Raw genomic sequence first — 22,425 nt, forward strand, 5'->3', positions numbered from 1 at the left:
GCCAGCATCAAAGTCTATATGTCATATGTTGGGAAGGTGTTGTTAAAGAATGATAATTTTGCTAATTGTTTAGTACAGGATATGCAATCTAAAAGAATTGTAACAAACAAAAAAAAAAACCTCATACGATTCAAGTTTACAGTCAATCTGTCCCACAAGGAACCAATACCTGAATGGTTTACTGTCAGGGTCCGTGTCCTTGAACCCCATTTCTTCTAGCTTGCACCTTCGGTATAGCTCATAGTGACGTGTGTGTGTTTGCTCCCGCAGATCTTCCATGTTCACTCGTATAAGCATTTCTCTCAACTTGACAAAATCACAATGCGTCTCATTCTCAACTAAAAGAAAAAGAAATGTCTAAATATGAATTTATAAAACCAGTCAACGTCATCACTCTGCATTGTGAGTCTACGTCACCGTGAAAGACACATTACGAAGGATGTTTCATACAAAACGGTATAGTCATATGTTGATGAGCGAGTTTGCATTTTTACCATTGAATAGTAGTAAGGAGGAGTGTAAGGCCTAAGACACACGGCATGAAAATCGGAGCGAGTGGAATGCGATAAAACATCTCATTCCACTCTGACCAATATTAGCCTATGTGCCAGCACCCATGAGCAATTATTTTCTCAGCCCTAATACGATCGAGAAAACAATCGAAGCATGCTGCGGGTGCAATGCGAGTCTTTTTCTCTTGCACCCATTCAAGTCTATGGGGCAAGAGAAAAATCACACTGCACTTGCGGCACACCGGTGTACTGCGAGTGCAGGGCAAGAATGGCAATAGCCGGCAACGGAGGAGAGAGGGAGATAAATCCCTCCCTCTCCTCCACAGCATCGGCCCACCCCTCCACAGTGCCGGCCCTCCCCTCCGCAGCGCCGGCCCGCCCCTCCTCAGCGCCGGCCTCCCCTCCTCAGTACCGGCTCACCCCCCACAGCTATGGTCCGATCGCATGATCGGACCTTAGTCGCAATGACACTCTGCTCCTGCTGTGCTGCAACCGTGAGCCGAGTGTCATGCGAGTATCGCAGTAGTCCCCGTGTGGCCCCGGCCGTAGGTACAGTTCACATCACACTTTCTCTTATAGGAAAATCTCCTGATGTGTGCCGCCAAATAGTGGCACATTACAGCACCATTTTTATACACCTAAGCATGCCAATGTACAACAGCCTAAACCGAACATAAATGGAAAACGCTACATGGCAGAGACTTCTTGCCACAAATATCAGAAGAAAATACCTTGCACAGTTCCCCATGGGTACTGCCGAACCTTCATCATTTTGTTGCCTATTTTGGCCTCTTCTGTGCTTCCAACAACAGCAAATGGTAAATGTGCCTAAGAAAGAAATAGGTAAGTGATTGAACCTGCCACATCATTTGTATGGTGCAAGAGTAATAGGCCACCAACGCTTACATTCATTGTTCCATTTATTTCTGCCACAGTTTCATCATCTGTTGGGAACTGATAGATCTGCACGCCATTACTAACCAGCTCGCTTGTGATTTTTATCTTGAATTTCGTCAGCTCGCTCTTTGAAACGGCATCCGACTTTGCAATTACTGGAATAATATTAACCTAAAAAGGAAAAAAGAAAAAACCCTGTATATCAAACAAGAGCGTTCAGGATTAGATTTATCTAAATATTATGTATAATTATTTATAGGACTAGGTTTCAGCTGACAAATTCTGGACAAATATAGGAATATGAGTTTGTCATGAGGATGGAACCATGAAGTTTGACATAAATGATGACAACCTTAAAAAAAAACAAAAAACTAAAAACTTCAGGCACTACCACCAATTTTGGCTTCTGATGAATGTATGGGGAGACCCAATTTTTCCTTTAGACAACTCATTCAGAAAATTAGTAAACTGGTTCACTAGCAACTGGAAGACTTCTTTTATTGACAACCACATACAGACCAGTAGAGAATTATTTGGGGCACCTTAAGGGACTCTGTCAGCAGTTTTTTGCTATATAAACTGAAGTCAGCATGCTGCAAAAGTTAACACAGAAAATTCAGAGATGCCTGTCTGGTCAAGATCAGATCTGTTGTTTATTTGCTATGTTTGTTTAAGCAGCAGGACTCTTATCATTGCTCAGACTACAAAGCCCTGCATAGGGCAGTCTGGCACACCCCCTCCTCTGATTAACCTGGTGTGGGCGGGGACAGCTCTCTCAGCTCTGCTACATGGCTAAAACTAAAAATTCTTATTGTGTCAGAATGGCTGCACCCAGTAATCTAAGTGATACATCATTGGATTCAGGGCCTCTTTGCCTACATCATGCTGCTCTCAGATGAGGTAGGAAAAACCTGCTGACAGATTCCTTTAAGAAAAAAAAAATCTAATTCATTGTTCTGATCACAGCCCACATGGATGTTTTCAGTGTGTATAAAAGTAGGTTTAGAACACTAACTTTCCTTTCATATGCTGTAATTAAAGGGGTTTTCTCATCTTAATAAATAGGAGCACACTGAACCCTTGCCTCCAGGGTGGCGGGGTGAATCTAATAGACTGTGTTAGGGCAGCACATGTTTGAGGCACTGGCCTGAAATGTGCGCTCCCTGATGACACAAGAGGGGCAGCTCTGCAGCATCAGAAGCTTGCTGGGGCACTGTAGCTGGCTGCATCCTGGAATACAACTTGTTTCTTATTTATACAGCTGACATGTGTGCCTGCCAGGCACGTGCGGAATCGTTATCCGCCCGTGCTGTTTAACCCCTTAAATGGCACTGTCAATACGTGACAGCGCCAAATTATAATGACGATCGCGGTAAACATTTACATACCGCCCAAAACCGTAAGTCACGTGACGTGATCACATGACTTACGTTGGTTGTCATGATAGCACCGGGTCATATGAGTACTCCTGTAGCTCACATGACTCACTATTTCACCACGCCCAGAGCTGGGTGAGAAAGTAAGTGAGTATATCTGCTGTTCACAGCAGATATGGAAGAGGGATCAGATTGCTGATCCATATAGTCCCCTAGGGGACCTAGTAAAATTAAAAAAAAAAAAAAAAAAAAAAAACTAAAAAAAAAGTTCAAATCACCCCCTTTCGCCCCATTGAAAATTAAAGGGTTAAAAAAAAAATATACACATATTTGGTATCACCGCCTTCAGAAATGCCCGATCAAAATATAAAATCAATTCATCTGATCGGTAAACGGTGTAGCGGCAAAATGCCAAAATTACGTTTTTTCGTCGCCACAAACTTTGCGCTAAATGCTATAACAGGCGATCAAAAAGTAGCATCTGCGCAAAAATGGGACCGTTAAAAATGTCAGCTTGAGACGCAAAAAAATAAGCCGTCACTGAGCCATAGATCCCAAAAATTGAGAACGCTACAGGTCACGGAATATGGCATAAAACGTGCACCACTTTTTTCGGAAAAACTTCTGATTTTTTAACCCCTTAGATATAAGTAAACCTATACATGTTTGGTGTCAACAAACTTTCAACGACCTGTGGCATCAAACTGACACATCAGTTTTATCATATAGTGAACAAGGTGAATAAAATATCTCAAAAACAATCGTGCTATCGCACTTTTTTTTGCCATTTTTCCGCATTTGGAATTTTTCTGCCGTTTTCCAGTACACTATATGGTAAGACTCATGGTTTCATTTAAAAGTACAGCTCGTTCCGCAAAAAATAAGCCCTCACATGACCATATTAACTGAAAAAAAAAAAAAAAAAAAAAAAAAAGTTACTCTCGGAAGAAGAATGGCAAACGAAAAAAAAAAAACAAAGCGAAAAATCGGTCGGTCGTGAAGGGGTTAATTAATAATCCTGCTCCTTACATACTGTTTTAGTGTAACGCTCAGACATTTTGGTACCAACCTTACTGTCCAGTTTCTTCATAGTCACCAGGTCGATAGATTTCAAAGAGTGCCCGGTAGGCGCAATAAAGTAGAGACATGCGTGTATACGAGAGTCGTGGTAATTATGAAGGACTCTCTTAATCTTGAGTTCTTCTTGCAGGTACGCCTCAAACTGGGAGTCAATGAAGTCCACAATGGGCTTGTAACTTTTGAGAGAAAACAAAAATGATTGTCTTATATTTTATACCAATGATTAAAAAAACAAAATTCCTATTGGAATTATTCTGTTTTTGTTCCACATTAGTTTGACAAACTGCCAAGCAATACGGTATGTTCCAGTACTTTATCATATGTGTATGTGAGAAAACCTGAAATGTCTAGAAAAAAAAAATTTTTTTAAAAAATATACCAAACTCAAAACACCCCCCCAAAAGGTAATTGAGCACCATAATTATCATGCTCATCAAGAAATAATCAATAAACCATTAGTATAAAATCAGTGCATTGTTTAAACAGTGATCAAACAATCCCTCAGTATAATTTACCTGTCTTCTTTATTAATTTGATCTCCAAAGCCAGCAGAACTGACGATGGTCATTTTCAGCCGAACGTTACTTTCCGTAAGGTCATAGGTACTCGATTTCAGCTGAACCCCGGGCTGTGAATGAGAAATCTGCTCCCCTTCAAACTTTGTATTAAATAACGTATCCATAAGAGTTGATTTGCCAAGACCCGTCTCACCTAAAAGCAAAAGCAGAAAAATGTGTTGAGAATTTTTATTTTGTAAGATACAGAGGAAATAACTTTATATACACGTGACTTATCATTCCAGTCAAGATGACTGACATTATTTTACAAATAAAATAGCTGAAGAAAAAAAAAAAACAAAAAACAAACAACTTTTCCCACTTGAACATATTTCATTTTAAGAGGAGGACAACGACTGAGGAAGACGACCGAAGAAGGAGGAGGACCGAAGAAGAGGGCGACCGAAAAAGAGGGCGACCGAAAAAGAGGGCGACCGAAAAAGAGGGCGACCGAAAAAGAGGGCGACCGAAAAAGAGGGCGACCGAAAAAGAGGGCGACCGAAAAAGAGGGCGACCGAAAAAGAGGGCGACCGAAAAAGAGGGCGACCGAAAAAGAGGGCGACCGAAAAAGAGGGCGACCGAAAAAGAGGGCGACCGAAAAAGAGGGCGACCGAAAAAGAGGGCGACCGAAAAAGAGGGCGACCGAAAAAGAGGGCGACCGAAAAAGAGGGCGACCGAAAAAGAGGGCGACCGAAAAAGAGGGCGACCGAAAAAGAGGGCGACCGAAAAAGAGGGCGACCGAAAAAGAGGGCGACCGAAAAAGAGGGCGACCGAAAAAGAGGGCGACCGAAAAAGAGGGCGACCGAAAAAGAGGGCGACCGAAAAAGAGGGCGACCGAAAAAGAGGGCGACCGAAAAAGAGGGCGACCGAAAAAGAGGGCGACCGAAAAAGAGGGCGACCGAAAAAGAGGGCGACCGAAAAAGAGGGCGACCGAAAAAGAGGGCGACCGAAAAAGAGGGCGACCGAAAAAGAGGGCGACCGAAAAAGAGGGCGACCGAAAAAGAGGGCGACCGAAAAAGAGGGCGACCGAAAAAGAGGGCGACCGAAAAAGAGGGCGACCGAAAAAGAGGGCGACCGAAAAAGAGGGCGACCGAAAAAGAGGGCGACCGAAAAAGAGGGCGACCGAAAAAGAGGGCGACCGAAAAAGAGGGCGACCGAAAAAGAGGGCGACCGAAAAAGAGGGCGACCGAAAAAGAGGGCGACCGAAAAAGAGGGCGACCGAAAAAGAGGGCGACCGAAAAAGAGGGCGACCGAAAAAGAGGGCGACCGAAAAAGAGGGCGGCCGAAAAAGAGGGCGGCCGAAAAAAGAGGGCGGCCGAAAAAAGAGGGCGACCGAAAAAAGAGGGCGACCGAAAAAAGAGGGCGACCGAAAAAAGAGGGCGACCGAAAAAAGAGGGCGACCGAAAAAAGAGGGCGACCGAAAAAGAGGGCGACCGAAAAAGAGGGCGACCGAAAAAGAGGGCGACCGAAAAAGAGGGCGACCGAAAAAGAGGGCGACCGAAAAAGAGGGCGACCGAAAAAGAGGGCGACCGAAGAAGAGGGCGACCGAAGAAGAGGGCGACCGAAGAAGAGGGCGACCGAAGAAGAGGGCGACCGAAGAAGAGGGCGACCGAAGAAGAGGGCGACCGAAGAAGAGGGCAAGGAAGAGGATTCTGCTGATTATATGAGCATAAGTTCAACCAGTAATACCCATTAGGTTAAGTTCCCAGGATGACTTTTGGGTGAGTTTTTGACGCGGTGTACAAAAAAAAAAAAAAGGCACGTCATGGGTTATGTGAACACATTGAGCATTCGGATGCAGAAATTTATGAACCATATCAGCACCTCTTGGTAGGAAAAAGAAAATCATGTTTTTGCATGCATTTTCAGAAAGCAATTAATGCTATAGAGATAGCGATATGATTGCAAATCTCCCAGAAATATAATAAAACTGTCCCCTGTGGAGCTTATTGGATAGATTTTTACGATTAATAAAAAAAAAAAAAAAAAGACATAGGGTCCCCCCTTATTTTTGATAAGCATCAAACTAGTAAAGCAGACAGCTGAGGGCTGATGTTATCAGATGAAAAGGTCCATGGTTCTCTTAAAAGCTAAATCTGGCTCCACACCCTTTGGTCTATTATCTATATGGTAGACACAGAAAAAGCTTTGGACAGAATCCACTGGGGTTTATGAACGAAGCGTTACATCAGATAAGTGTTGGACCATGTTTTTTACAAAATGATCTTTGCATTATACAATGGCCGAACAGCTCGGGTTAGGATTAATGACACACTGTCCTTACCTTTTGAGTCTAGAAATGGAAGCAGACAGGGGTGCCCCATATTCCACTGAAATATTCCATCACTGGGCTGCTCAACAAATCTAACCGTGGAAACAATTAAAATCTGTCCTTCATTCAGGAGTAGATTATTTCCTACTAGGACACATAGTCCCCTTGTGTCACTTTTCTTCAACCCCTCTTTCCACCCTGGATATTTTAGCAGGTCTTTTCTCAGTTGGAGGGTTGTGGAAGACACCCGTGTACTTCTGGTACCTCTTGGAGGTAAGCTACCCTTTTTGTCTCTTTACAGGCTCGGACTTTATGGCGCATATATGTTGGCGGTATGAAACTGAAGTTGGCACAATGCGGCATATTTGGTGGGAATGGGTTAAGATTAAACCCTTTTGGGAGAAAGTGTTTTCAAGTTATAATGTGACCACAGAGGTTAGAGTTGCAAATGTCCATAGAAAGTCTTCTGATAAAGGTGAAGAAGAGAGAAGAGCAATCAAGAGAGTCTTCGTTTTTGCTGCTCATCGTGATTTCTCATTACTGTAAATCATCTCATTGGAAAGGTACAACGAGAGATCATATTTCCAGGATGGAGGAACTCTGCTTAAAAAGTACTGGAGCTACAGACTTTTTTTTAAATAAAACTGTCAGCTGGGTTCCAGGCAAATCCACCTGAAAAAGGCATTGTGTGAACATACCTATACAGGGTCTACCAATGAGCAGCAATTGTACATTTTCTATTAAAGGTGTAGACATGGCTGAGCATAATGCATTCCAGGTAAACCAATCCGCTCTACACAACACAAGTACAAACCCCATAATATTAATAAAACATTACATTTTAACAGGGTTACGATTTCCCTAAAATCCATTAATAAAGTCCTGGGCAAATTTAATGAATTTTCTTCAAAGCCAGGATGTTGTCCTGCTTCAGGTCGAGTCTGTGCTACAATTTGGCTTCCTGAGCAGCACATGTTCGGCTTCATAGACTGCCATGGGTCCTACTGAAGTCAATAGAGTCAAGAAAAGTCTATGGATATGGTGGAGCATGTGCAGTAGCAGTTATAGCACATGCTTGACCTTGTCCACTGACTTCTATAAACTCCATGTCACGATTCCTCTGTGCAGAGCATCTTGCACACAGGTGATGCTCTGCTGCACTACAGAGTCAGCAGTAACATTATGCCTTTATGCAGAGCATTGTACACACAGGTAATGTTCTGCTGAACTTTCCTGAACTACAGAGCCGACCGTGACATTATGCCTTTATGCAGAGCATTGTACACACAGGTAATGTTCTGCTGAACTTTCCTGAACTACAGAGCTGAGAGAGAGGTAGGAAGCGGGTTTTCATATGCCGCGCCAATGATCACCAATCAGAGAATCAGATTCATGTATCTTTATTGTTGCACAGGTCTACGCGTTTCAGGAGCTCAGCTCCCTTCCTCAGGACTGTCAGAAGTAAGACAACAAATCTACCGTGGTAGATACAGGTACACATTAAATAGACCTATTTAATGTATACCTAGATTAAATAGAGGGTCTATTTAATGTATACCTGTATCTACCACGGTAGATTTGATGTTGTCTTACTTCTGACGGTCCTGAGGAAGGGAGCTGAGCTCCTGAAACGCGTAGACCTGTGCAACAATAAAGATACATGAATCTGATCCTCTGATTGGTGATCATTGGCGCGGCATATGAAAACCCATTTCCTACCTCTCTCTGTTATCTGCCGCTTGGGTTGCTGCTGCCGTGATCTAATTCTACATGCGATTATAGTAGTTGTGACTTTCACAACTACACTTGGTGAGTAAGTTTGCGCCCCCCTTCCCTGTACATATTGGGGTAAGACCCTATTGCGCTTTGTTTTTCCACAGCTTTTCTATTTACTGAACTACAGAGCTGGCAGTGACAGGTTTTCTTTGTGCAGAGCATTTTGCATATTTGGAGAAGCTCTGCTGTGTTTGTTTCTCTAAATACTTGCTGGCAGGTTGTTTGACAGCACAGGCTTCCATGCAGGTTCTGGGAGGTGCTGATTACGCCGGTGTTCCACCTTCCTGGTAATTGCTCTGTTTCTTTACTGCGCATGCTCTCCCAGAACCTCGCCAGTTGTACTTCCTGGTTCTGCAGTTGTGCTCTTGGCTTTTGTTTGTAGTTTCTTGACCCCAGACTGTTTGACCACGTCTCTGCCCACTCCCCGTTTTTGTCGTCACTGGCTTTGGACCTTGGACCGCTCCGTGACCACGCCTCTGCTGCTCCCTGAATCTATATGTACGTATGTAATCTAAGTTAAATAAACCCAACTTTTTCAACCGGTCATCATATGGGCAGCCTCCATTCTTTATAGTAGTGTTGTTACCCGCCTTTTAACTGACTAACTTCTTAATATCCTATTTAAAATGTGGAGCCCAAAGCTGAATCCCATATTCCAGATGTGGCCTTACAAGTGATTTATAGAGGGTATCCCAGGATCTAATCTCTTTATACACCCTAAAATCCTGTTTGCTTTAGCAGCTGCTGCTCAGCTTATTTGTAATAAGAATACCCAAGTCCTTCTCCTGTTCTGTAGTCCCGAGTTTACTTCCATTTAATGTATACGCAGCTATAGGATTACTCCGTCCTAGATGCATTACTTTACATTTATCAATATCAAACCTCGTTTGCCAAGTGTCTACCCATTCAGACATCTTATCCAGTCATGTGCCAAAAAGATGGGCGCAGCCTCGCTTAATGTACCGTAAGTGTACTGAGCGAAGCATTATTAGCCAGGATGAAGTGTTGTCTGCACACAGACATGTTGCTAACACACAAAACCAGTCACACCATTACATCACTATTACTAAAATAAAGGCTGGAAAGAACACATTTCCTCTCTGAAGTAAATACGGATTTTACAACATATGTAAAACAGGTTAACGGCAGCAGAAGCATTCTGGAAAGAAAGTACCAAAATAACAAAAAACTATATTTAGTCATCTCAGTTCCCTTAAGAATATCACCAGCTCACAAAGTGGAACACATAAAGCAAATGGAGGAGAGCCATGCGGAGGATTTGAAAATCTGAAAACATAAAATGCCTGTTAGCTGGAAAAATAAAATGTAATCGCCAAAAAAAGAAATGTGTTCCATCTGGGGTTATTAATCCACACTTTAGTTCTGAGTAAATATAAAGCATGGCTATAGATATAATACACATCTGCACAACGGACCTAAAAGCAGCCTGATGGACCCCGGTGACCTATAACAGGGCCCATTACATACCATTGAGCTATGTGCACACATACCAGATTTTTTTCTGCACAAAGAAAAAAAGCATGCTTTGGCAGGAAAAAAAGCTGCTGAAAAAGAGGACGTTTTCCTTTCGTGCTTTTTTTATCTATTGATATAGGGAAAACCAGGGGGGGGGGGGAAGAAAGAATAAATAAATAAAATAAATAAGCAGAAACAATTGACCTGCTGCTTCTTTTTTTAGCAACAAATTCTGCAAGAAAAAAAAGCAGCATGTGCACAGCAAGTCACGATTCTCATAGACTTTGCTGGGATGCTTTTTCCTTGTAGTATTGATTAAACTCTGAAATGAAAAAGAAAAAAAAAAGCATGGAAAAGCAAATTGTACACAGAGCATAAGGTTTCCGCCATGCTGTCAGCTAGAACTCATGCTTCCACTGTTTCCCTGTTGGAAAGCTAAAAGCAAAACTAATAATAAAGACATTTCTCAGTCATAGAATACATTCATGTATGTTCTGTTATTATGATTTGATTTACGTGAACAAATCTTAGTATTACAGCTTAATTCCATTAGTCTGGCACCTGGCTGTCTGGCATTACCATAGTCTGGAACAAACGATTAGTCTAGGAAGCAATGCAAAAAACACCAAAAACAAAAAAAAAAACAAAAACAAAAAAAAAACAAAACACACAAATCTGCAAAAACAGAGGCTGAATAATATGAAGATTTACAAGAGGTCTCTCTCACTATCATGTATGTATATATCTAACACACACACACACACACACACACACACACACACACACACACACAATATATCACAAAAGTGAGTACAGCCCTCATTTTTTTGTAAATATTTTATATCTTTTCATGGAACAACACTGAAGCTCTGACACTTTGACACAATGTACAGTAGTCAGTGTACATTTTTTTTATAACAGTGTGAATTTGGTATCCTCTAACACACAGCACACTCAACACACAGCCATTAAATGTCTACAATGCTAGCAATAAGGCCCCTTTGAGACGTCAGTGTTTAATCAGGTACAAGCCACACACATTGGTATGATCACGCATGACATCAGTGTGACAGGTACCGGAGAAAACACGGGTCTTTGAAATAAAAAGATTTTCTATATTCACCTGTACCCAGCGCTGTTTTCTTCGGCTCTGCAGTCTCCTGCTTCTGACCCCCGCTCATTATACTCATTGATTATTCACTGCACTGAGAACCTGGAAACAGGAGCATCATGGGGACAGCGCTGCCAGGGACAGCATTGCCGGTGACAGGTGAGTATTCAGCAAGCGGTATGTGTGCAGTGATGTCCAGGAGATCATTAGGCTATGTGTCCACGGTAGAATGTTGCTGCGGATTTTTCTGCATGAAAATCCGCGGCTTTCCCGCAAAATCCGCACCTTTTCAAAAGGTGCGGATTTGCCGCAGATTTTTTTTTTTTTTCCCCCCCAATTCTGAAGCCAAAATCCAGATCAAAATCCGCAACAATAATTGACATGTTGCAGATTTTTCCGGATCAAAATCCGCCGCGGAAAAATCCGCAGCATGGGCACAGCATTTCCAAAAAGCCATAGAAATGGCTGGAAGTACCTGTGCTGCAGATTTTCGGGAAATCCGCGGCTTTTCCGCGAGAAATCCGCAGAAAAATCTGCGCATTTTCCGCAGCGTGGACACATAGCCTTAGAGTTCCCAATGAACTCTGATGACACTCCCGCGCTTCAGTAGGTGTCACCACGGTGACCTCACAGGTTCATCAGAGTTCATTGGGAACTCTGACCTCCTGGACGTCACTGCACACACTGTTTTCTGAATACTCACCTGTCACTGGCGATGCGGTCCCCATGATGCTCCGGCTTCCAGGTCCCGAGGTGCAGTGAATAATCAATGAATATAATGAGCGGGGGTCAGAAGCAAGTGACAGCAGAGCCGAAGAAAACAGCGCTTGATACAGGTGAATATAGAAATTTGTTTTATTTCAAAGACCCGTGTTTTCTCCGTTATGTGTCACACGGATCACATCAGTGTACAATCTGTGTGACACCCGTGCTGCTGGAGAAAAAACGGACACGTCTCAGTGTGTGCTTGCAGGGCCACACAGTCCGTGTGAGTAACTTCATAGAACTTGGGTACGTGTGGCATCCGTGTTAAAAACAGATATCACTTCCCCGTTCCCCCTCTTCCCTTGGCTTCTTCCCCTTTTCTCATCTCATCTTTTTCTCTTTCTACCTCTCTTTCAGCTAATTGATATGCATAGGTTTTCGTGTTCAATTACAAGACTTTACAGAAGGATGTTGCCTTCCATATTCTAAATAGAACAACATAAAGGATTACCATACATTTAGCTTTTGAGGTTATTTGGGATAGCATACAGATATTATTTCGTGCAAGATGCGTGACAATTCTACTGTACTTTATGCGTATGAGATTCATAGGCCCAGGTTATATTATAACCTTTCCATATTGTGTAAAATTGGGCAACACGAAATATCTATGTACACTGTTTGTTATATAAAGTTTTGAAATAATAAAGAAATATTAAAATCGAAAAAACAGATATCACATGTACCTGAAACACGGTGGTCTGAAAGGGCCTAAAAGTGAGTACACTCCTAAGTGAAAATGGCCAAATTATGCCCAATTAGCTATTTTCCCTCCCCAATGTAATGTAACTCAGTGTTACAAGGTCGCAGGTGTGAATGTGGAGCAGGTGTATTATATTTGGTGTTATTACTCGCACACACTCTAAAGCCTGCTTTACACGTTGCAATTAGTTGTACAATGGCATTTGCGATGTGACACGCCCAGGTTGCATACGAGATCTTATGAGATTGCACGTTGGTCGTTCATTTGCTGTCACACGTGCGTTAGTAGTCTATGTTAAATTGATCAATTTTATGTGCGATCCTTTAGATCATGTGTTCTGTGACGTATGCATTGGGCACCTTTTTTTTTTTTATTTATTGACTTGATAAGCGTGTGTAATGTGTAGGGATGCGTTTTTACTATGTCATCTGCCATTCAGCTCTGCTACATGGCCGCTGACAGCAGACACAGACAGCCATGTAGCAGAGCTGAATGGCCGCTGACAGCAGACACAGAAAGAGCCGCACGATCAGAATGAACTCGGGTGAACTTCCCCCGACTTCATTGTCATGCTGCGGCTCTGTCTGTGTCGCGTCCTGATTAGCGGTCACCAGTGAAGGACTCACCGGTGACCGCTAAACTCCTGAGTAACTGAATTGAGCAGCCCTCTCTCATATACTCACCGATCCCCGATGCCCGGCGCTGCACGGCATTCACACTGCTCCGGCGGCTTTTACTATTTTGAAAAAGCCGGCCGCCCATTAAACAATCTCGTATTCCCTGCTTTCCCCGCCCACCGGCGCCTATGATTGGTTACAGTGAGACACGCCCCCACGCTGAGTGACAGGTGTCACACTGCACCCAATCACAGCAGCCGGTGGGCGTGTCTATACTGTGTAGTGAAATAAATAATTTAAAAAAACGGCGTGTGGTCCCCCCCCAATTTTAAAACCAGCCAGATAAAGCCATACGGCTGAAGGCTGGTATTCTCAGGATGGGGAGCTCCACGTTATGGGGAGCCCCCCAGCCTAACAATATCAGCCAACAGCCGCCCAGAATTGCCGCATACATTAGATGCGACAGTTCTGGGACTGTACCCGGCTCTTCCCGATTTGCCCTGGTGCAAGGAGTTATTGGCAGCCCATAGCTGCCAATAAGTCCTAGATTAATCATGTCAGGCGTCTATAAGACACCTTCCATGATTAATCTGTAAATTACAGTAAATAAACACACACACCCGAAAAAATCCTTTATTAGAAATAACAAACACAAACATATACCCTGGTTAACCACTTTAATCAGCCCAAAAAAGCCCTCCATGTCCGGCATAATCCAGGATGGTCCAGCGTCGCATCGAGCGCAACTGCATGGAGGTGACCGGAGCAGCAGAAGACACATCCGCTCCTGTCACCTCCACGCAGCTAATGAAGACAGCCGTGCGATCAGCTGAGCTGTCACTGAGGTTACCCGCTGTCACTGGATGCAGCGGTGGCCGCGGGTAACCTCAGTGACAGCTCAGCTGATCGCGCTACTCACCGCCGCTCCTCTCACCTCCACGCAGCAACTGAGGTGAGTAGCGCGATCAGCTGAGCAGTCACTGAGGTTACCCGCGGCCACCGCTGGATCCAGTGACAGCGGGTAACCTCAGTGACAGCTCAGCTGATCGCGCTATTGCCTTCATTAGCTGCGTGGAGGTGACAGGAGCGGTGGTGTATTCTGCAGCTCCGGTCACCTCCATGCAGCAGCGCTGGAAGCGACGCTGGAGCATCCTGGATTACGCCGGACATGGAGGGCTTTTTGGGGCTGATTAAAGTGGTTAACCAGGGTATATGTTTGTGTTTTTTATTTCTAATAAAAGGATTTTTTCGGGTGTGTGTGTTTATTTACTGTAATTTACAGATTAATCATGGAAGGTGTCTCATAGACGCCTGACATGATTAATCTAGAACTTATTGGCAGCTATGGGCTGCCAATAACTCCTTATTACCCCGATTTGCCAACGCACCAGGGCAAATCGGGAAGAGCCGGGTACAGTCCCAGAACTGTCGCATCTAATGTATGCGGCAATTCTGGGCGGCTGTTGGCTGATATTGTTAGGCTGGGGGGCTCCCCATAACGTGGAGCTCCCCATCCTGAGAATACCAGCCTTCAGCCGTATGGCTTTATCTGGCTGGTTTTAAAATTGGGGGGGACCGCACGCCGTTTTTTTTAATTATTATTTATTTCACTACACAGTATAGACACGCCCACCGGCTGCTGTGATTGGGTGCAGTGTAACACCTGTCACTCAGCGTGGGGGCGTGTCTCACTGTAACCAATCATAGGCGCCTGTGGGCGGGGATAGCAGGGAATACGAGATTGTTTAATGGGCGGCCGGCCGGCTTTTTCAAAACAGTAAAAGCCGCCGGAGCAGTGTAAATGCCGTGCAGCGCCGGGGATCGGGGATCGGTGAGTATATGAGAGAGGGGGATAGACTGACATGGACAGAGAGTGAGGGACAGAGATAGTGACCGACTGACAGAGATTAGTGAATGACAGACATTGTGAGGCGCTTCAGAACGCAGCTTTTCAGCTGCGCTCTGAAGCGGACCTTTTTTAAGCTGCGGTGCAGAGCGCACACCTGCGCACATAGCATCAGACACCAAAATCGTATGAGGGATGTCACACGTTACAATTGACTAGGTTCCTGCAACAAAACGCTCAATTCTAGACAAAGATACGATGTGTTTGCCATCAACGGTTTTACGTTCAATCCTGATCGCACGTAGCTGTCACACGCAGATACCTCACAAACGATGCCGGATGTGCGTCACTTACAACTTGACCCCAACGACGGATTGTGAGATATATTGAAGCGTGTGTAGCGGGCTTAAGGCCTCCTTCACACGTCAGTGATTCTGGTACGTTTGTGCTTTTTTTTTAAACGTACCAGAATCACTGACATACGCAGACCCATTATAATGAATGGGTCTGCTCACACGTCAGTGATTTTTCACTGCACGTGTCTCCATGCAGCGTACCCGCGTGTCCGTGATTGCTGCACGGAGACAGGTCAATTTTTTTCCGGCATCACTGATGTTCCACGGACCACGCAGTGGTGTGGTCCGTGAAACACGTGCCAGAAAAAAAACGTGCATTTAAAATAATAAACATTTTTACTCACCCGGCGTCCAGCGATGTCCTCTGCAGCCCGTCCTCCCTGCTGCTTCTAAGCCGGCTGATTACTGTCGCGCATATTCATTATGCGCGACACAGCCAACCCGGAAGCAGCTGCTGCGGGGGTCACCGCCGGCCGGATGCTGCGTCGCGGGAGCGATCAGCACCATGGACAGCGGGAGCGGGCGCAGGTGAGTTGATTTCTAAGTGCAATCACGGGCCACGAATAACGGAGCCCAGATTGCACTTAGACAACCCACGTGTGCCGTGATTCACGGCACACGCAGGGACATGTGCGTGTTTTACACGCCAGTGAAAAACGTCACTGTTTTTCACTGACGTGTGAAACGGGCCTTATACTGGTCACTGGAAGTTCAACATAGAATCAGATTGATCTGCATGGCTGTCATCCAAGAAACAAAATTTCTTCTAAAGATGATGCACAAGCAGACTAAGGACATGGATTACTCGAACCATGTCCTGTGGTCTGATCAGACCAAAATAAACCTTTTTTGTTCAGATGGTGTCAAGCGTTTGTGGCGTCAACCAGGTGAGTGGCAGCAACCAGGTGATTAGTACACAGACAAGTGTGTCTTGCCTACAGTCAAGCATGGTAGTGGGAGTGTCATGGTTTGGGGCTACAAAAGTGCTGCCAGCTGTGGGGACTACAGTTCATTGAGGGAAGCAAGAATGCCAACATGTACTGTGACATACTCAAGCAGAGCATGATCCCCATCCCTTCGGAAACTGGGCCACAGGGCAGTATTCAAACATGATAACGACCGCAAACACACCTCCAAGACGACCACTGCCTTGCTAAAGAAAGTGGAGGGTACGGCCGGTGTCCCACTTGCGATTACCCCGCGTGTATCTCACGCACGAGTTTTGTGGTGCATCACCCGGCACGGACTCACACTCCTCAAAGGAGCGGGTCGGTTGCATGCATCTCTATGCAGCTGAAACGCTCGTGTGAGTCTAAGCCGGGTGATGCATCGCAAAACTCGGGCGAGATATACACTCAGCTACAGGTCAGTATTCCAAAATAAGCACTGCATTGCTTAAAGAAAAAACAAAAATCTGAGGGTAAAGGTGCTGGACTGGCCAAGCATATCTCCAGACCTAAACCCTATTGAGCATCTGTGGTGCATCCTGAAATGGAAGGTGGTGGAGCACAAGGTCTCTAATATCCACCAGCTCCATGATGTCGTAACGGACGATGGAAGAGGATTCCAATGGCTCCTGTGAAGCTCTACGGTACATGCTCAGTTAAGGCGGTGCTTGAAAATAATGGAGGCCGCATAAAAATATTGACAGTTTGGGCACAATTTCGCCATTTTCACTTAGGGGTGTATGTACTTTTGTTGCCAGCGATTTAGACATTAATGGCTGTGAGTTGAGTTATTTAGAGGGCACACCAAATTCGTACAAGCTGTACACGGACTACTTTACATTGTATCGCAGTGTCATATCCTCAGTGTTGTTCGATGAAAAGATATAGAATATTTACATAAATGTGAGGGGTGTACTCAGTTTAGTGATATACTGTAAGTCTATCATAAGGAGAAATAGAGAAGGAAGCTCTGCGTCACCGATTGATAGGTGCTCTGGAGTAAAATATTCATAAAGAAGGGAATTTTGTTTACTTACCGTAAATTCCTTTTCTTCTAGCTCCAATTGGGAGACCCAGACAATTGGGTGTATAGCTTCTGCCTCCGGAGGCCACACAAAGTATTACACTTAAAAGTGTAAAGCCCCTCCCCTTCTGCCTATACACCCCCCGTGCATCACGGGCTCCTCAGTTTTGGTGCAAAAGCAAGAAGGAGTAAAAGTTATAAATTGGTTTAAAGTAAATTCAATCCGAAGGAATTTCGGAGAACTGAAACCATTCAACATGAACAACATGTGTACACAAAGAACAACAGCCCGAAGGGAACAGGGGCGGGTGCTGGGTCTCCCAATTGGAGCTAGAAGAAAAGGAATTTACGGTAAGTAAACAAAATTCCCTTCTTCTTTGTCGCTCCAATGGGAGACCCAGACAATTGGGACGTCCAAAAGCAGTCCCTGGGTGGGTAAAATAATACCTCGTAATAGAGCCGTACCACGGCCCTTTCCTACAGGTGGGCAACCGCCGCCTGAAGGACTTGCCTACCTAGGCTGGCATCCGCCGAAGCATAGGTATGCACCTGATAGTGTTTCGTGAAAGTGTGCAGGCTCGACCAGGTAGCCGCCTGACACACCTGCTGAGCCGTAGCCTGGTGCCGCAAAGCCCAGGACGCACCCACGGCTCTGGTAGAATGGGCTTTCAGCCCAGAGGGAACCGGAAGCCCAGAAGATCGATAAGCTTCGAGAATTGGTTCCTTGATCCACCGAGCCAGGGTTGATTTCGAAGCCTGTGACCCTTTACGCTGGCCAGCGACAAGGACAAAGAGTGCATCCGAACGGCGCAGGGGCGCCGTACGAGAAATGTAGAGTCTGAGTGCTCTCACCAGATCTAACAAGTGCAGATCCTTTTCACACTGGTGAACTGGATGAGGACAAAAAGAGGGTAAGGAGATATCCTGATTGAGATGAAAGGGGGATACCACCTTAGGTAGAAATTCCGGAACCGGACGCAGAACCACCTTGTCCTGGTGAAACACCAGGAAAGGGGCTTTGCATGACAGCGCTGCTAGCTCAGACACTCTCCGAAGTGATGTGACTGCTACTAGGAAAACCACTTTCTGTGAAAGGCGTGAAAGAGAAATATCCTTCATTGGCTCGAAAGGTGGTTTCTGAAGAGCCATCAGTACCCGGTTCAGATCCCAGGGTTCTAACGGCCGCTTGTAAGGAGGGACTATGTGACAAACCCCCTGCAGGAACGTGCGTACCTGTGGAAGTCTGGCCAGGCGCTTCTGAAAAAACACAGAGAGCGCTGAGACTTGTCCCTTAAGAGAGCCGAGCGACAACCCTTTTTCCAATCCTGATTGAAGGAAGGAAAGAAAAGTGGGCAAGGAAAATGGCCAGGGAGAAAAACCCTGATCAGAGCACCAAGATAGGAATATCCTCCACGTCCTGTGGTAGATCTTGGCGGACGTTGGTTTCCTAGCCTGTCTCATAGTGGCAATGACCTCTTGAGATAACCCTGAAGACGCTAGGATCCAGGACTCAATGGCCACACAGTCAGGTTGAGGGCCGCAGAATTCAGATGGAAAAACGGCCCTTGAGACAGCAAGTCTGGTCGGTCTGGTAGTGGCCACGGTTGACCCACCGTGAGATGCCACAGATCTGGGTACCACGACCTCCTTGGCCAGTCTGGAGCGACGAGGATGGCGCGGCGACAGTCGGACCTGATCTTGCGTAACACTCTGGGCAACAGTGCCAGAGGAGGAAACACATAAGGGAGCTGAAACTGCGACCAATCCTGAACTAAGGCGTCTGCCGCCAGAGCTCTGTGATCTTGAGACCGTGCCATGAATGTTGGGACCTTGTTGTTGTGCCGTGACGCCATTAGGTCGACGTCCGGCATCCCCCAGCGGCAACAGATCTCCTGAAACACGTCCGGGTGAAGGAACCATTCCCCTGCGTCCATGCCCTGGCGGCTGAGAAAGTCTGCTTCCCAGTTTTCTACGCCCGGGATGTGAACTGCGGATATGGTGGAGGCCGTGGCTTCCACCCACATAAGAATCCGCCGGACTTCCTGGAAGGCTTGCCGACTGCGTGTTCCCCCTTGGTGGTTGATGTATGCCACCGCTGTGGAGTTGTCCGACTGAATTCGGATCTGCTGGCCTTCCAGCCACGGCTGGAACGCCTTTAGGGCAAGATACACTGCCCTTATCTCCAGAACATTGATCTGAAGGGAGGACTCTGTCGGAGTCCAGGTTCCCTGAGCCCTGTGGTGGAGAAAAACCGCTCCCCACCCTGACAGGCTCGCGTCCGTCGTGACCACAGCCCATGATGGGGGAAGGAAGGATTTCCCCCCCGACAGAGAAGTGGGGAGAAGCCACCACTGAAGGGAAGCCTTGGCTGCCCGTGAAAGGGAGACGTTCCTGTCGAGGGACGTCGACTTCCTGTCCCATTTTCGGAGAATGTCCCATTGAAGAGGACGCAGATGAAACTGCGCAAAAGGAACTGCCTCCATTGCTGCTACCATCTTCCCTAGGAAGTGCATGAGGCACCTCAGGGGATGTGACTGGCCTTGAAGGAGAGATCGCACCCCTGTCTGTAGTGAACGCTGTTTGTCCAGCGGAAGCTTCACTATCGCTGGAAGAGTATGAAACTCCATGCCAAGATATGTCAGAGATTGGGCCGGTGTCAGATTTGACTTTGGAAAATTGATGATCCACCCGAAACTCTGGAGAGTCTCCAGAGCAATGTTCAGGCTGTGTTGGCACGCCACTTGAGTGGGTGCCTTGACAAGCAGATCGTCTAAGTAAGGGATCACCGAGTGTCCCTGAGAGTGTAGGACTGCTACCACTGATGCCATGACCTTGGTGAAGACCCGTGGGGCTGTCGCCAGGCCGAAAGGTAGTGCCACGAACTGAAGGTGTTCGTCTCCTATGGCGAAACGCAGGAAGCGCTGATGCTCTGGTGCAATTGGTACGTGGAGATAAGCATCTTTGATGTCGATTGATGCTAGGAAATCTCCTTGGGACATTGAGGCGATGACGGAGCGGAGCGATTCCATCCGGAACCGCCTGGTTTTTACGTGTTTGTTGAGCAGTTTTAGGTCCAGAACAGGACGGAAGGATCCGTCCTTTTTCGGTACCACAAAGAAGTTGGAGTAAAAACCGTGACCCTGTTGCTGAAGAGGCACAGGGATCACCACCCCTTCCGCCTTCAGAGTGCACACCGCCTGAAGAAGAGCATCGGCTCTCTCGGGGGGCGGAGATGTTCCGAAAAATCGAGTCAGAGGACGAGAGCTGAGCTCTATCCTGTAACCGTGGGATAGAATGTTTCTCACCCATCGGTCTTTTACCTTTGGCAGCCAGGCGTCGCAAAAGCGGGAAAGCCTGCCACCAACCGAGGATGCGGAGTGAGGAGGCCGAAAGTCATGAGGAGGCCGCCTTGGGAGCGGTTCCTCCGGCGGTCTTTTTAGGACGTGACTTGGACCGCCATGAATCGGAGTTCCTCTGATCCTTTTGAGGCCTTTTGGACGAGGCGAACTGAGACCTGCCCGCGGGCCGAAAGGACCGAAACCTGGATTGTACCTTCCGTGGTTGAGGTCTGTTTGGTTTGGACTGGGGTAAGGATGAATCCTTTCCCTTGGATTGTTTAATGATTTCATCCAATCTCTCACCAAACAGGCGGTCGCCAGAAAATGGCAACCCGGTCAGGAACTTTTTGGAAGCAGAGTCTGCCTTCCATTCACGTAGCCACATGGCCCTGCGGACTGCCACCGAATTGGCGGATGCTACCGCCGTACGGCTCGTAGAGTCCAGGACAGCGTTAATGGCGTAGGACGCAAACGCCGACGCCTGAGAGGTTAAGGACACCACTTGCGGGGCAGATGAACGTGTGACTGCATTAATCTGCGCATGACAAGCTGAGATAGCTTGGAGTGCCCATACGGCTGCGAATGCTGGAGCAAAAGACGCGCCGATAGCTTCATAGATGGATTTCAACCATAGTTCCATCTGTCTGTCAGTGGCATCTTTGAGTGAAGCCCCATCTTCCACTGCAACTATGGATCTAGCCGCCAGTCTGGAGACAGGAGGATCCACCTTAGGACACTGAGCCCAGCCCTTGACAACGTCAGGGGGGAAGGGATAACGTGTATCCTTAAGGCGCTTGGAAAAACGCTTATCTGGACAAGCTCGGTGTTTCTGGACTGCCTCTCTGAAGTCAGAGTGATCCAGAAACATACTCAAAGTACGCTTGGGAGACCTGAAACGGAATTTCTCCTGCTGAGAAGCTGACTCCTCAATTGTAGGAGCTGGTGGAGAAATATCCAACACCTGATTGATGGTTGCTATAAGGTCATTCACTATGGCGTCACCATCAGGTGTATCCAGGTTGAGCGCGGTCTCAGGATCAGAATCCTGATCTGCTACCGCCGCTTCATCATCCGGAGAGTCCTCCTGCTGAGACCCTGAATAGTGTGATGAAGTCGAGTGAATTTCCCAGCGAGCCCGCTTAGGCGGCCTGGGACTGCGGTCCATGTCAGAGACCTCACCCTGGGACCCATGGGTCACCCCAGGAGCACTTTGCAGCTCCAATTGAGGGGGGCCTGGGGTCAATGATTGAACAGTGCCCGGGACCTGAGTCACCGGTCTGGACTGTAAGGCTTCTAGTATCCTAGCAGACCATTTATCCATACTCTCAGACAGTTTGTCAGCAATACTGCAAACTCCGTCCCTGTCACCTGGACAGTGGTAGCAGGTGGTTTCACCTGGGCCACCAGTAGCAGAGGCTCCGGCTGAGTAAGTGCCACAGGGGCCGAGCATTGCACACAATGAGGGTCCGTGGAACCTGCCGGTAGTATAGCCGCACATGAGGTACAGGTTGCAAAGTAAGCCTGTGCTTTGGCACCCTTGCTATTTGCAGACGACATGCTGTTGTCTCCTCTGAGTACAATCCAGGAGGGTATATAGCCAAAAATCAACAGTGCGACAGTACAGTGTAAATGTATAGCATATATATATATATATATATATTATATATATATATATATATATATATATATGTACACTTCTGCACTCAGTGGGGCCAGCACCTCAGGTGCTGCTTACCGACCGCTCAAAGCGGTTGTGTGATCACCAGAATCCC

At 46.3% G+C, this 22,425-nt stretch overlaps 1 protein-coding gene across 4 annotated transcripts in view; it reads right to left on the reverse strand.

Moving 5' to 3' along the window:
- Positions 1-22,425, reverse strand: part of SEPTIN6 (septin 6) — a 139,818-nt gene that overhangs the window by 68,366 nt on the left and 49,027 nt on the right. For all 4 annotated transcript variants that reach the window (XM_075323840.1, XM_075323838.1, XM_075323841.1 and 1 more), the window contains exons 3-7: positions 4,381-4,576; positions 3,855-4,041; positions 1,419-1,580; positions 1,244-1,340; positions 170-338 (exon numbers count right to left, since the gene is read on the reverse strand). In XM_075323840.1, coding sequence (XP_075179955.1) covers positions 170-338; positions 1,244-1,340; positions 1,419-1,580; positions 3,855-4,041; positions 4,381-4,576 — 811 coding nt within the window. The remainder of the gene's footprint in view (positions 1-169; positions 339-1,243; positions 1,341-1,418; positions 1,581-3,854; positions 4,042-4,380; positions 4,577-22,425) is intronic.

The sequence above is a fragment of the Anomaloglossus baeobatrachus genome, chromosome 9, assembly GCF_048569485.1.
Source record: "Anomaloglossus baeobatrachus isolate aAnoBae1 chromosome 9, aAnoBae1.hap1, whole genome shotgun sequence".
Lineage (NCBI taxonomy): Eukaryota > Metazoa > Chordata > Amphibia > Anura > Aromobatidae > Anomaloglossus > Anomaloglossus baeobatrachus.